Raw genomic sequence first — 15,111 nt, forward strand, 5'->3', positions numbered from 1 at the left:
TCTCACAAGGGTTTCACCACTCTTGCGTCCTGGGTATAGCTGCACATCGTACCAGCTTCCTGCCTCGTTGAGGCATTGTTTCTCGCGGTGCACGACCTTGGCTTATCAGCAGAATGAATGTTCTGCCACTTCTGAATGAATGACTGATCCCTGCGTGATACATCCCTCATTTTGGCAGCACGCCCCCCTGGCATCACAGGTGACCTAGTACATGCTTAATGCCGAAGTGCAATCTTAGGTGACGTCTGTAAGACTTCAGCGCATATTGTTGATGGCCAGGTACTGTCATGGCGTCAGAGCAGCTGCAAGCCCTGCCTGATGCGCACCCGGGGCTGGCAGGCGAGAGCATTGAGAAGGGCAAAGGAGATCGCTACAACATCCATGTCTCCAATGCAAAGGGATACCTGTGCCACATCCACATGGAGGTACGAGTCCTGTCAAGCCTCTGCCTTATGCTGATGTCACAGAGCAGCGTGCACCAGTACCTTGGACTATATTACCACCCCTGGGCATCTGCATTCCATGATGAAGTCTGTTATCTACTGAGGTTGTGTGCCTGCCTGACAGTCCAAGTATGAGTGTCCACCGGAGATGCTGTTTGCAATATTCACAAACCCAGGTCAGGCATTCCAATCCTCCTTTTCAAATTGTGGTACCAGACGCTCTCATGTATGCCTTCTTCGTATTGCTGGGCCCTGCCTGGAGACAATTTGATAGTCTCACAGACCACGCGGAAGACTGACTAAATCGCAATGCGCTTCCCCTACAGACAACACGGGCGTCTTCAGGGATATAAAGAAGCGCGGCAAGCGCAAAGTGCTCGAGTTGGACCCAGCCGGCCGGAAGATTGTAGAGGCAAGTATTGACTGAAACACTCCAGGGCGGTAACCAAAACATTTGGATAGCATCTCGTCTCCGTTCCAGCCGGACCAGCGCTCAAAGCACATCATATGATTGCACTGCGCCAATGCAGAGCAAAGGCTTCACTTGATATGGCACTGTGTGCTAAGAGAACGCTGCACTGTTCCCTGACATGGCAGTACTGCGATGGATACATAACCTGATCAGCCCCTCGTGAGAACTTCTGCTGTTGTGTGTGCTGCAGGTGGAGCAGATTGGGGAGGCGAAAGTGCTGTTCAAGAGCCGCGAGTTCACGACGCTGCTGAAGGTGGACGAGGACGCGCGAAACCCTGAGAAGCTGCTCACTGCATTCACCCTCATCCGTTCTGTGCGCCCCCGCACACTCCTGTGTCTCTCTGTACCTACAGTTGTAGTTAGTCCTCCCCATTTAGAGTCGCACCTGAGGAGATGGGCCCATTCGTGATATGGCCTGCCCCAAATTTCATTGAGCTGCAACAACAGGGGGTGGGGAGCTCAGACAACAGCAGAATAAATATTGGAGACTAGTGCTTGTTCTAGCAATGGCCTACGTGCGGACCACTTGAGTTCCGGCTTCTAGTGCCTGCCATTCCTGATTAAATAACTCCATTGTGCCTGCTAGTGGGCTTCCTGTCCCATATGGCTTGCTACTCTTTATCCAAGGGAAGGGGGCATGTCTTTGATTGGCCCGGGCTGGCGGGGGGCGGTGCAAATACTGAGCACCGTACTGACGGCTGATGGGGTCTTGCTTTTATCTGGCGAGTCCAGCGAAGGGTTAGGATCTTGGCAGCCTCTGCAGGCAGCTTGTACTCTGCACACGCACCTTGCCTATGGCAGGAAAGGCGTTGAATAAAAATATATATCAGTTTACTATTACATATATTATAAAAACGACTGTTGGGTTTCGGCGCGTCCGTGTGCAGAGCTACCAAGGGAGCCCAGCTCTTGTTCGAGGAGTTGAAGAATGAAGTGTCGCTGCAGGACATTCTGAGCCGCTTCAACGGCTGCTGGTCGATGAGTCCCATAAGGAATGCTGAGGGGACTGAAGTGGTGGGCACAGCCGCCACCCTGGAACAGGACATCCTCCCAGCAGGTCTGCTGGGCCTGCCTTCTCCTTTTCTTTTCTATTTTTGCCCTCGGCCTTCTTCCCTGGAACCTGGCACTGCCCCGTGCTCTGCAACCCGCATTTAGATCCTTCGTCTAAGTGTAGAATTGAACCTGCAAGGCGCTGGCAGCAGAACATTGTAGGGATTGCAGCAGACTCCTGCGCAGTGCCTTCTTCCTGAACAATGAAGGGCCCTGCATGTAGGATACAAGCGGAGTCCTGAATACATTCCTCAACTTTGCAGCGCTTAGCTTTGTGGATTTCGATGCAGGCGCCCCTGAATTCCTGAAGCATGTGCCGTTGCTGGGCAATGCGCTGCGCGGCATCTGTGTGCGCGCAGTCAAGCGCATGGTCGAGGTGAGCCATACACCTGTCCCCGCATCCTTTGCGGGACACCTCAGTACACGGCGCCGAAATTCTGACCACAGGGTCTTGCTTGGTGGCATCGACACAAGCTATGAAGATTGCTGTCAACTCATGGCAAGCCCATGAGTTGACAGCGTAAGGGCTCAATCTCCGGCTGCCGCTCAACTCGTTCGCATGTCTGCATTGCGGTCCCAGGCTGTCTCTCAGAAGCATGTACCAGCAATCCAATACACATCACAGATTCATCTGGCTCGTACATCAAGTACATCTGAAGCTACGTCCGTGCACCCCCATCAGCTCTTCAGGGGTACTGGCACTCCCAGGCTCGTAGAACATCTGCGGGATGGGTGGCCCAAGGGCTTCGCTTGTGAGCAGACTTCTTATGACCCCTGGTCGGATTCCTGATGGACTTCCTAGGTGCTGGACTGTGCACAGGACTCCGTAATGTAGGGTACATTTGGGGGTCACAGAAAGCATGAGGATGGCCTGTTGTATTGGTCACGCATCAATCACTTTCAATTCGAGCCTGGAATTTTTTTTGCAGGATCTGGATAATGTTCTGGACAAGGTGAGGGCAGGAACGCCGCTGGACGACATCCTCAAGCCGCCGCAGCCGGTGTCATCGCATGTGCTCGATTTTGATGACTTCAGCGACGGCGAGGACGCTGATGTCAGCGACGGCCCCCCATCCGTCCAAAAGGCGGACGGCTCTGAGGTGCGCCACTCATGCTCTGCAGAAAAATGTTACGCACTTGCTGTAGAAAATTGACTGATCTTGCCATCGAAAAAGGATATGCAGCAGATTGCTCAACGCACAGAAAAAGCCCGTGCAACTGCTCTTCCAAGGATGGTCGTCAGTCCTGCCACGATGTGCAGAATTGTGAGCTACAGACAATTGCTCTCTGCACAGAAGATCCTATGCAATTCCTTATGAAACCTGGTCGGTGTTTGAGCAAGGCGAATAGCTCTGCGCTTTGGCATCAAGTGCTCTCTGCGCAAAAGATTTCTTAGAGGTCGGTGAGGGGTGGTTCTCTTTAAACCAATTTCTGTGGACTCTCTGCAGTACGATCGAGCCTGGCATGTCCAATATCATAACAAGGGCATTGCTGCATTGAGTGCGCTAAGATGGCTTGACCCTTGTTTTACCCCTGTAGGCCCGCAACTGACCTCCTTGATGCGCCCCACAGAACCACAGCCTCGACAGCGCTGCAGCGAGCGAGGCAAAGGCTGCAGCAGTGAGGAGCGCGTCTGCCCCTCAGACCACAGCAGGACACACAAATCCACTCGATGATGGGCACAGCATGGATAAGGCTCCTGGGGATTTCTGGGACAGGCAAAGCTGGCCCAGTCCCTCTAAGCAGCGGGCCGGCGAATGCCCCAACTGATATTCTTTCCAAGGAAACCATTGCAATTGCTCTGTGGTTTCTTGGGCTTGCAAGGTGGGCTGGTGAGCCTGTGCAAGGAGGGTTTGATTTGGTGGTGGTGGTGTGTGTAGATCTCTTGAGCAAGGGGCTCTCTGAGCAGGTTTGCTTGTTAGGCGTTTTGCAGAAGACGGGTTTGTTGCTGCAGGGATTGCGCGCGGGTATTGTGTCGGATTGTGCACCTGTATCCACCTCGGCGTCTTAGTTGTTGTTGTCTCCTAGCAGCAGGACATTTGCATGTATTTGTATAGGCACATTGGCTCATGACTTCCAAGCACAATACTTTGTCAGAAGACTAGTAATGATCACTGCACACCCGTTTCAGAAATCTTAGGACTCTGCAGCGCCAGAGGTCTAGGCAGTGAGAACCGCACAGAGTATGACCTTTGACTTTTTACAGAGCTGTCACTATAAGAGCATGTCACTATTAGATTTGTCGCAAACGGAACCAACCTTCAAACAGTTGACTTCAAGACTTGTAATTACCGCGGTATATAATTCTTTAGAGACTTGGGGACCAGTCTAGACCCTTCTGACAGCCTCAAACGCTCACAAGGCTCCTTTGGAGTGTTCTCACACACCCAAATAATGCCGTTCCATTCTTACCAAAAACCTTGCTCCTACACCTGCTGTCAGACTTGCTAGATGACCACAGTCTGCATGCAGACCTCTCTGCAGACTTCCCTGCGTCGATCTTCTGCTCCGCCATATTGACGCCCTGTGCAAGCTTCTTCGGCATTCGTCCCCCGCTTGAAGAGGCACTGATCAAGCGTCTGCTCCGTCTGTAGAACAAGTGTCATCTCAAGGTTGGCAGCTCTTGGCTGGAGATGATGCTGCTGCTAGGCTGCTCCCCCGCAGTGAAGAGCAGACTCTGTTGCTCGCTACACAGCAATGGTCTGCCTCGCGCGAGCGGCCGGCTGGGAAGCTGGCGGAAGCCGCAGGCGGCTGCCGGCGTTAGCCGGGCGCTCAGTACACCTCGACGTGCCACTGGTTGTTCTTCTTGAGCTTCTGGAAGAACTCCTCCCACACCATGCCCTTCTCCGACGCCACGCGCTCCAACATCTCCTGGATGCCTGCGCACAGCAAAACACACCCAATCGTTTTCTGTGCAGAAACACACGTCCTGTCTATCAATGCGCACGTGTATGGAGTGCCCCTCTGCCCAAGCCAGGCCTGTCTATCACGCCATCATTGCTCTTATAGGGTGTCTCGTCTAAACCTCATCTGAGTACTGGTATCCAGAGGTCACCTGGTCACTAATGACCAGAAGATAACATTTTGCTCACTTGCTCATTGGGACCAATCTTTGTGCATGCGACTCATCTGTTCAACTAGGCTCTCAATGCGTGCTCGTGTTGGGGCATTTTCAGACATGAGGCGCAATGAACATATTGTTGAGGCCCTCTCAGACATTAAGGATGACTGGCAAGGTAGATATAGCGTGTGTAATTATGTGAGTGCGTAATCACTGAAAGGAAAGGGAACAGTGGTCGCACCAGGCATCATGCCCTTGAGGCCGCAGAAGTAGATGTGTGCGCCATTGTCCAGCAGGTCAAACACCTCGTCAGAGTACTCCTCCACCTGTGCCACAACCAAACAACCACCCTTGATGACTGAGCATGACAGCACTGATCAAATTTGCTCGCACAGCCTGGTTTCTGCACACTGTCCCCATGTGCGGAGGCAACAGGGCGGGGGCGTGCCTTGTCCTGGATGTACATCTTGCCTCCGTTCTTGTTGGTCTGCTCCCTGGAAAGGGCATAGTCCACCCGGAACTGCGCAGCCACACGAATATTTAGTGCCAACGCTGCTCGCAAGCACCATTGCATGCTAGCAGCTCAGCCGGCTCCTATCTGCATCACTTCCATGCCCAACAACAGATACTTCCAGAAGTCTCCCCGCCTGAAGATAGTAAGGAGTGATGTAGCTGATCGGCAATCTTGCTCAGCTGCTCCGCACTGCTCTCATTGCTGCTGCTGCTGCTACAAACTCACTCCTTATGAAGGATCCAATGACCCCAGCAGGACTCTGATCGCCAAGGCTGCTGTCTCGGCATCATCGGCTGACCCCACAGCCATATTGAGCTGTCCCTAGTCAACCCAACATCAAGACTGATATACCTGGTCCGGGGAGGCCTTGAGGATGGCCTATCACTCATCATTACAAGGCGCCCCACACATTCCTGTTTCCCTAGTCATGCTGAGTAATTCACCTGGAATTTACATGGCTTCGCTAAGCCCTGCAACCACAACGTGATGAACTACTCACCTGGTCTGGGTGGGCCTTGAGGATGGCCTGCAGCTCGTCGTCGTAGAGCTTGGCGTCTGAGTTTGCGACGCCCATGAAGAGCCAGGCGAGGCCGGTGTACTTGTAGCCTTCGATCTCCTCCAGGAAGAAACGCCGCCAGAATGCGCGGTAGGGGGCGATCCCTGTCCCGGTCGCCACCATGATGATGGCCGCGTTTTTGTCTTCGGGCAGCAGCAGAATCTTGCCGGTGGGTCCTGCACGGGGCAGCAGAACAGGGGACAGATCAGGGTGTCAGCTGTGCAGAAAAGGCTGTTCTGGGTAGCTTCGGAGTATGACAGAGTGGCGTGCGGAGTCTTGAGATCTCAGGAGACTCTCCATTGCAATTGGGATGGGTAAGGCATGCCGTCTGCTCCAAAAGGAGCCAGGAAAAGACAACAGTGTTCTGCTCAAGTCTATTGCTTCACAGATAGATATCAAAGGAGGGCGCATGTGGCATCCCAGCTCGCCCAGGGACTGGACATGAAACCTTGCACCACAACTCAAGCTGCCATTCAATCTATATAAAAACCTCCTTTATGTTAAGAAGTATCTGTTGACCAGACTGGCCTGTGCAGGATATCCAGCATCAGATAGGGACGATGGAACGTGAAAGCCTGTGGGAGACACGCACCAGTCATGGTGATCTCATCGCCTGGCTTGGCATCGCAGAGGAAGTTGGAGCAGATGCCCTTCTTGGCAGGGTCATTGGCCTTCATCTCTGGGCACCAGTACTCGGCACGACGAACGCACAAGGATGTTGTCTTGCCGTCGAAAGTGTCTCCGTAACGAGTGGCCGCAATGGAGTATAACCTAGTACCGTGGGGGACCTCCTTGCCCTTCGAGTTGATTTTTGTGCCCTGCGAAGGAAGGTCTCAACATCAAGAGTGTCGGAGGATCTCATCACCGCCGGCAGATCAGGGCAGACCGGAACCAATTCAAGAGTCACCACATATATCCTCCAATGTCTTCAAAAGCGTAAGTTCGGATGTTAAATTAAATACTGTAGCATTGATCAGGCCCATACCAGCTCCCAGAGTTACAGTCTAGAGGCGTACCGGAGGAATGACACCATATGACTGGCCCTCCCAGTATGGGATCTCTCCCCTGGTCTCAATCACGATGTGGCATGTCTCTCCAGTAGCCTTGGGACCCACGATGCGCTCCACTGACTTGACGGTTGCCTTGAAAGGCTTCTTGTTGTTGAAGGTGTTCATTGGCAGGTCACCCTTCTCCAGCTCTGCAGGGACCTTGTTCTTTTTCAGGGTCTGCGTGGCTGCCTCAGCGACAACACGGTGACTTCTCCTCGCTGCAGGCTGCTGACGGTTGGCCTTGCATTGCACTGAGGCGCCCAAGAAGGACTGCAAGCCACAAAACCTATTCTCAATCCTGCAGTCCTCAGGCAGTATTCCATAAATGCAATTGGCTGTCAGGGGTTCGTACTATATTGATCCAAGTACTAGGCAGAGCGCATGCAGTACACTCTGACAACGAACACAGACCACAGGGCGCACCTTGCTGGAAAGATGGACCTGCATCGCTCAAAGTCTCTGCAACAATTCTATATAGACGTCTTTTGCAATCAAATACGGTACCACGCTGATGTACAGAGTCTCACTTGAGGAGCCAGATCTGATGACAAGCAGGGAGTGAGCAGATGCACAGAAGCAAGCAACCCATTGCCGCAGAGCCACAGAACAGGGTGAGGTTGGGCAGGCTACATATCTATCTATATTACCCTACATTCAAGGGGATGAATTGCAGGGTTCCGACAGCAGGTTTCGGAGAATCTGGGCACGAGCTGACTCGTCTCGCCAGTTCACGTGGTTCTATCAGTTCTGTTCGACCACAAACGGGTGCTGCGCCTGATTGACTGTGTCTGAGAAAAATACGACGAGATAGGGGTGCCGAGCAGCGGTGGGGTTACAGACAAGGCATCGAGCAGCAGCAGCTAGGCGCCGTCCATAGCTGATTCCGGTTTATGTGAATAGGACGAGGCCGTGAGAGGGTGGTTTTCGCGCGCCTTGCGACTTGTAAATGACGTTCGGTCAAAGCACGGTATTGAGACAGATTCAGAAACTCGCGAACGAGGGTCCACAGTCGCCCGCATGGCGTGCTGTGAAAGAGGGCGGTCGCAGTCAGCAGACTTTTAGGCACGCACCTTGCACCTGTTCCAGAGTGCAATGTCTTCTAAATTGATTTCATAAATAAGATGCTTCACGTTGCTGCTTAGCCCCGCCTTCCAAGCACAGTGAGAACATATGCCGCTGATGCGCGTGTCCCATGAGCGTTGGGCCCAGTCTGGAATTGCAATTTAGATGGTGCACAGCCGGTTCATGACTGACTGTTAATGGAATAGCACGCAAAAGATTCTGTCTTTCTGCCTGCTGAGAGTGCTTGATTGGGCTGCGCAGAGCACCAGCAAAAGGGCTGCTGCCATGGCGCCAGAGGAGGCTCGAATCAGTGCAGCAGCTGAGGGTGGCACGAACCGGCATCGATCTGCTGGGCAGTTTCGATGTGTTGGAGGAGCAGAGCTTGGAGTCCATTACAGGTGAGGCATCCAGAGCATTTCGCCCCCCTTTATCTGCTTCCGTGCGTCCTCATCACTGGAAATACAGAAACCTGTCCTGCCAAGAGTATTTGAGTGAAGAGACCAGTGAAAAGTACACAGAGTCAACCCTCGGACGGCTGGCAGTCCCGAGTTGCAGTTACCTTACACTGCAACTGGCCACAGCTGGCCAGGTACATCGAGCACCGGTACCATGCCCCACGCTTGATTGGATCCGGCGAGTCCAACAATGGATAAGTTGAATTAATGATTTGGTAGCTTGTAACTGCAGCTTGTCTGCAGACACATTTTACTATTGGCAGGAACTGCACAAACACCCCATCGGCGATGGTGAACGGGCTTGAGTGAGAACATCTACAAGTTTGTGAGACACGTGTGATCTAATATTGAGAGCAGGTCTCAAAGGGTGTCTATAACTGGCGCAGATGCAGAGGAGGTTGTACCCGAAGTGCTGGCATCAGTGGACGCTGTTGAGGCTTTGGAGGCAGCTCTGGCTGCCAGGTCAGCAGCAGAGCCTGAGCTGGCGCCACCTGGCCCCAACGGCCTTATGTCACCGGCAGTGCAGGGCATGATTCTGCTCAACATCAGCGCCGCCCTATTCGGGTCCAATCAGGTCTTGCTTCCTGTCAAGTTGAAGTTGGGAACATCAACCAGCACTTTTACAGGGCATCTGTCATTTAGCATATCACGATATTCATGTCTTGTTGGAGCATTATCAAGCAATTTGGATCCGAGGCTGCCCAGCATTCAACCGAACAACTGCCCAATGGAAAGGGCAAGGTTTTCGAGTCTGAATTGCTGATTTCCTGCTCCTGTTAGGTGCATGCATAGCTTTTACAATCGTAAGAAGCCTGCAGAGACTTAGTTATTTGGTCCTCGGCTCTCGCTTAAGAACTCACCCCACTGAACAACACTCCAAAGTGGTTCCAACTCCAAAAATGTCTCCCTTTGATTGTTGCTTTTGACCGGTGCTAAGAATAATTGCAATATTATTGCCGAGCAGGTAGTCATTAAGCTGGCGGAGGCTGATGTGAGCGTGAGCGCGCTGTCAGCGCTGCGCTTCGGCATCGCTGCGATATGTTTCCTGCCCGCCGCCAGCCGCGGCCTTCGCATGCCCCAGCTGCGCGCCACCGCCCTCGAGCTCGGAGTCTGGCTCTTTGGTGAGAACTTCCTTTCTCTCTTTCATTTTCCTATTTCACTATTCCTCAGTTGTTCACACCTTCTGAATGCTGTGCTTCAGTTGCTGCATGAGGTGCACGATTCCGAGCTAGCTTCGCTGCCGTTCTCACTCTCCGGTTTATTGTGCTTCCTTAATTTAATGGGCATATTGACACAGTGGCTACCCCTTGTCCTGCTCCTTCCCTGCATAAGCAGCACCTTCTCAGTGACAATGTGCTCATGCTAGGACTTGCTTAGCACAGGTGTAGCAGGTCTCTCTCCCATTTCTCTCTAGCCGTGCATGCCTCTACAAAGGGTGCATGGTGTCCCATATGAAAGGTAAGTTCGCGTAGTCTTGGGAACTCCTCTCATTCACTGTGCGGTTGGAGGAAGCCTTTGCCGATGGGCAGCATCGATGACGTATCCGACTGGAGCGCTGACTGGAGTATTCACTGCTAAAGCAGTCCTGCAGTATTCACTGCCAAAACAGTATTCCCCAGTATTGACCGCTAAAGAATTCCCATTCATCTTCTCGTGCAGGCGGCTACACGCTGCAGGCGATGGGGTTGGAGTACACGACTGCCTCGCGTGGGGCATTCACGGGCACCTTCACAGTGCTGGCCGTGCCAATCCTGGTCGGTCTGTCAGGACGCAAGATCCCCTGGTCCACATGGGCCGCCGCGGCCGGCGCGCTCACCGGTTCGCACCCTGCTTTCCACTCGTTTTTTTGCTTGTTGGCTTCTGTGCCGAACGCATCGTGTCGCCCTTATCGGCCGTGCTTGTGCACTGCACCATCCATGTCATGTGTGCGCTTGCAGCCCTTATTGAAGGGACCATGTTCCCTTCGATGCAAGCAAGAGTGACGCAAGTTCCTGATTGCCCTATACAGAATGTCTTTGCGGAGATTACCATGCAAGGAGCCGTAGGTGACAAGCGCAGATCGAGCAAAGTCTCTCCTGCAACGTGGCACCCCAATTAGAGGTCATCTGAGGCCTCAGGGTCCAGGGGAATACACGACCTGCCCGTCACCCCAAAGAACAAGGGAGTTGAACGAGGGTTGTATCAACTGCAGGCGTGGGTCTCCTGACGACGAGCGGCGCCGACCCGAACGTGGGCGACGCGCTATGCATCGCGTCTGCGGCGCTGTTCGGAGTGCATAAATGGCGCAGCGAGGCGGCGACCACGCGCCACAGCGAGAGCACCAGCGAGCTCATCGCGGTGCAGCTGCTCGTGCTGGCGTCGGCTTCCGCGCTGTTCTGCACTCCGGAGCTCCTTGGGCAGATTTCCCAGGGCCCAGGTGTGCGCCCACTGGCATCAGATGAACAAGGATGACGGTGGTACAAGTGATGTGGAGGTGATCCAGAGTACTGAGCAAGTCTGACAAGATCTGTTCCCCCTAGGCCTTCCTCTTTACTTCCATGTGAAATTGGCTGTGCATGGATGCGTCTGCATCGTGCTAGCAGTGTGATGGCGGGGGGGTTTAGGACAGCTGCTGACAGGTCAAGAAGAGCATGTGAATTTTTCGAGGGGTGGCTGGGATACATGCCATGAGCTGGTCTGCTCCTAAGGTTCTCGCACTTAGAGAGCCTTGCACTCCGCACATGTAGCTGCATCGTTGGAAGTTTCCCCCACTGAGGTGATTGTTTGCGCATTTGCTTCCCTGCGAGCACAGTTCCACCTCAGCTGCAACACAGCACCCTGCAATCATGCATCCATATGTTTTTTTGCATTTCAAATTCAAATTCAATTTTCTCATGTGCGTGTGCAGAGCACCTGCTGGCAGCTGCAGAGGGCCTCCCCTGGCCGGCACTGGCCTTCATGGGCCTGGCAACGACGGCGTTCACTCTCTCAGTGGAGATGCACGCCCTCAAGTCAGTCTCTTCCCCGCTCGCTGCTCTCATCTACACGGCTGAGCCACTTTGGGGAGCGCTGTTCGCCTGGGTGCTGCTTGGAGAGCGTTGGGGGCCCACTGGCTGGGCAGGCGCCGCTCTCATAATCGCTTCCACTCTTGCCGCGCAGTTTCTTGGCGGCAGCGAGAAGACCAAGGAGGCTTGAGGGATCCCCTCTGCTAGTGAGAAAGTCACACTGTGCAATCTCAAGCACCAGGCGCTGAATCCCCAATGGCATGCATTGAGTGACTTGCGGAGGTTCACCTGCAAAGCACACTCAACCAGCAGCCGCTGTGGTAAGAATAATTTGCAATGCGTGGCTGGCAGAACTTCAGCTGCATTGCAGATGCGAGCAGCAGGCGCTGCCGCTGCAATGAAGTCATATCGATGAATGTCGTATCCGCGTTGCGGATTCCAGCTGCAGGCAATGCGCTTGTAATGCCTTGCATTAATAGTTTGCAGAGGTTCATGCGCAGTGCAGACTCAAGCAGCAGGCGTTGCGCTCATACAGTGGCGTCAGTCTGCAATTTTTTACCTGCAATGCCGACAATAAGCAGATGGTGCTGCGCTTAAATTGGCATTAAGGCAGTCTTTTGCAAAGCTTATACGGTAGTGTGAGGGCCAGTGAAGGCGCAGAGTATCATAATCTATTCGATGTGCAGAAGCAGTATTCCTCGTAGGCAAGCATGTGAGCAGCAAACGTCTAGATCAAAAGTGAGAGTCACAGCCGTGACTCTCCCTTGAGATGAATATTTGGGGCACTGAGCCTGAAGCATTGAAGGGCATTACTGCAGATGCATACGTGCCAGAAGAACAGTGTGAGGTATGGGCTGCTAAAGTGCCAGAGGGAATGGTGGTGTGTGGTATTTGCCGAATCATAGGTTGCAGGAGAGAGGTTGATTTTGCTGTGAGATATTTGCTGAGCGTGGAAAAGCTGCAAGGCCATTTTGGGTTAGCCTATGCTTTCTGGCATGCAGACATTTTGAAAAGGAATTTTTGATTGATCCTTTTGGCAGGAGTGACGAGTGCTTGATTTTTTATGATGCGGCAGCATATGAGTATTCAATTGCGCCAGTCAAGGCGCCTCAAAATGTGGCATTGAGGATAGATCTGCAAGGCAAGAGATATGCAGGAAAAAGGAAGGGGCGTAGAGCAGAGGATAGCCCCATTGATGTAGAAATTTTGGTCCAAGAAGGTGCACTGGTATAGAAACTTGATGACGGAACACAGCATAGTGCTCTGAGCCTCAAGGCAGCTTGAGGACATCTTTCTTATGTGTTGCTGGGAGATGCTCTCTGGCTGAGATAGGATAAATTCTAGGAGATCTTCTAGAAGGGCAAATCTCTTAGATGGTCAGCAATGTGCTTGTGGGTACATGCAGGATGGCGGTTGGGATGCAGCTTGAAAGCGTGCACTGCTTTTGCATTGGCGGTCATTAGCTGCGGGCTCTTCTAGCTGTTCTGCATGCTGCTCGCTGTGTGAGTGGATTGCTGATATGGGAACAATTGATGGAGCACTGTAGGCAGGAGCAGTGTGGCACATAATAAGCAGAAGTAGAATGCACCATTGCTTGGCACCATATTGGGCATCGTATCGGACTGTGTCACAGTGTGTTCACGCCAAACCCCATGGATAGCCCAGGATATGGGGTGCAGTCAGCATTCTTAGCTACCCCTTGATGTGTTGCTGGCAAAGCGATTCTTGATTGATGAAAGATAGAGTGCGTGCTCTTTTAGACCCATATGGTAAGTTCCCCTTTCTGTTGGTTGGAGCAAGCGCTGCGCGAACAACAAATGCTTGAAATTTGCTGCAAGTGACTCTGATTTAGAACCTCTCAACATGCTGCTCTTCTTGGTTTGTTCCTATTACATAGCGTCTTTATCAAGCTGCCCCCCAGCATGCAGTCAATAGTCCATGACAATGAGCGCCATGATTCATATGCATGATGCACGTTGACAATTTCCGGATAGGTCCCGGGCAGTTATCATGAAACATTCACCCCTTCTACACCAATTTAGAGAGTCTTGTCACCAGTGAATGAGCATTTGATACTTGCTTTGACATTATTGTGCACTTAAAAACACCCTTAGGACCTCCAAGACTGTCAGATGAAAGCAGCTTCACAGATGACTTGAATGCAAGACAGTGCTATACTTTCATGTAGCTGGCGATGTCTAGCTTCAGGCAAAGAGGCTGGCATAGTCGGTGTTGGACAACCTGCAGAGGTCGTTGTAGGCACTGAGATCTGCACACGCACAGCGCTTGTGAGTTTCAGCTTAAGTGCCCTAGACCTGAGAGGTACAAATGAAGTGGTAGCTCCCAGATTCAATGACGATGAAAACAGAAATGGGCAAGCTGATATAGGATAGTGATTGCACGCCACTTACCAAAGTTCCCTCCAAAGTATGCTCTGTCTGTCTCCCTCAGCTGGTCTGGAGCCTCTACAGTGCCCTCAAATTCCACAAATTGTGTGTCCACGGCTGTCTGCTTCAACGATACGATGACACGTCCCCCATCCGATGTGACGACGTTCGCTCGATTGCCTTCCACAGATTCCACCTGCAGAAGCGTGCCAGTGATGTAGTGATGCAGTGACGGAGTCAGCTTCTGACAGATAATTCGCTGCAGAGACAGAACAGATGTGCTGCACAGACCCACAGCTGCTCATATGACGAGCACCATATACACAAAAGAATCACATCATCAATGTCTTCTTTGAACCTTCACGCTCCCTTTCACACTGTTGATTCCAACATTCCAGGGGGTGAGGTAAGCACCTTGCAGACGAGGAGCACATTTCTGCCCATGTATCTTTCCATCGACTGAAAGTTCACACGAGGGCTGGGGACAGCGTGTTCCATTGAGAGTGGCTGAAGCTATAGCTTAAGAGGTGATGATGCCTTCTGCCTCTAAAAATTAGCACGGCAGCTGAGATTTGACAGCGACAAATAAGAGTGTACCAGAATCGTTGAACTGTAAGATGAATGTTTGTTTTTTTCTATGCGGAAATCGAGTCTTGTCAAAACATCAAGTGTCTGTGAAAAGCGCGCAGCATGCGCAGCACAGCAGGAGCCAAAATAGAGAGCAGGCCCAACCTTTCTCCTAGCTCCATTGAGTGCGGTTTAAATGCTTCACTTCGGAGCTCATGATGCATTCTTGTGAGAAAGTCCCAGAGGTTTAGAAAACAGAGAGATGTTTAATATTGAAGCTTGCATCATGGCATGCATCCATATGGCATGGCGCAACTAAATTCAACTGTGCTGCTAATTATAATATCATATAATGATTACGACATAGTATACCATCAAAAGTATAGAAGTTTACTATCATGCAAATATTTGGTCAGTATTATACATGATGATCATGATCTATGTGGCCCATGGGCACGCACGGCCTGTCAGATATATCAGGTTAGTAACTGAGGTTACCTGATTCAGGTAT

The 15,111-nt window shown here is 52.1% G+C and overlaps 4 protein-coding genes across 4 annotated transcripts; 2 read left to right on the forward strand and 2 right to left on the reverse strand.

Moving 5' to 3' along the window:
• Positions 1 to 287: 287 nt before the first annotated feature.
• COCSUDRAFT_58346 (hypothetical protein) lies at positions 288 to 3,735 on the forward strand (the record flags this gene model as incomplete). Its single annotated transcript, XM_005644087.1, has 8 exons — positions 288 to 425; positions 568 to 619; positions 770 to 849; positions 1,106 to 1,228; positions 1,861 to 1,972; positions 2,256 to 2,341; positions 2,895 to 3,065; positions 3,538 to 3,735. The coding sequence occupies 8 exons, from the start codon at positions 288 to 290 to the stop codon at positions 3,733 to 3,735; spliced, it is 960 nt and encodes a 319-aa protein (XP_005644144.1).
• On the reverse strand, positions 3,575 to 7,723 carry COCSUDRAFT_54553 (ferredoxin-NADP+ reductase). Its single transcript, XM_005644088.1, has 7 exons — positions 7,569 to 7,723; positions 7,113 to 7,415; positions 6,689 to 6,914; positions 6,040 to 6,272; positions 5,475 to 5,546; positions 5,268 to 5,352; positions 3,575 to 4,844 (listed from the first exon to the last, which is right to left on the reverse strand). The coding sequence occupies exons 1-7, from the start codon at positions 7,590 to 7,592 to the stop codon at positions 4,738 to 4,740; spliced, it is 1,050 nt and encodes a 349-aa protein (XP_005644145.1). The 5' UTR covers positions 7,593 to 7,723; the 3' UTR covers positions 3,575 to 4,737.
• A 769-nt stretch (positions 7,724 to 8,492) lies between these two features.
• Positions 8,493 to 11,836, forward strand: COCSUDRAFT_44460 (hypothetical protein; the record flags this gene model as incomplete). The annotated part of the gene is made up of 7 exons (XM_005644089.1): positions 8,493 to 8,605; positions 8,895 to 8,953; positions 9,049 to 9,236; positions 9,627 to 9,783; positions 10,322 to 10,480; positions 10,854 to 11,078; positions 11,550 to 11,836. 7 exons carry the CDS (start codon positions 8,493 to 8,495, stop codon positions 11,834 to 11,836), a joined length of 1,188 nt encoding a protein of 395 aa, XP_005644146.1.
• Positions 11,837 to 13,520: 1,684 nt separating this feature from the next.
• COCSUDRAFT_67716 (hypothetical protein) lies at positions 13,521 to 14,661 on the reverse strand. Its single transcript, XM_005644090.1, has 3 exons — positions 14,448 to 14,661; positions 14,058 to 14,229; positions 13,521 to 13,915 (listed from the first exon to the last, which is right to left on the reverse strand). The coding sequence occupies exons 1-3, from the start codon at positions 14,529 to 14,531 to the stop codon at positions 13,851 to 13,853; spliced, it is 321 nt and encodes a 106-aa protein (XP_005644147.1). The 5' UTR covers positions 14,532 to 14,661; the 3' UTR covers positions 13,521 to 13,850.
• Between the last annotated feature and the right edge of the window lie 450 nt (positions 14,662 to 15,111).

The sequence above is a fragment of the Coccomyxa subellipsoidea genome (genome assembly GCF_000258705.1).
Source record: "Coccomyxa subellipsoidea C-169, whole genome shotgun sequence".
In the NCBI taxonomy this organism is placed as follows: domain Eukaryota; kingdom Viridiplantae; phylum Chlorophyta; class Trebouxiophyceae; family Coccomyxaceae; genus Coccomyxa; species Coccomyxa subellipsoidea.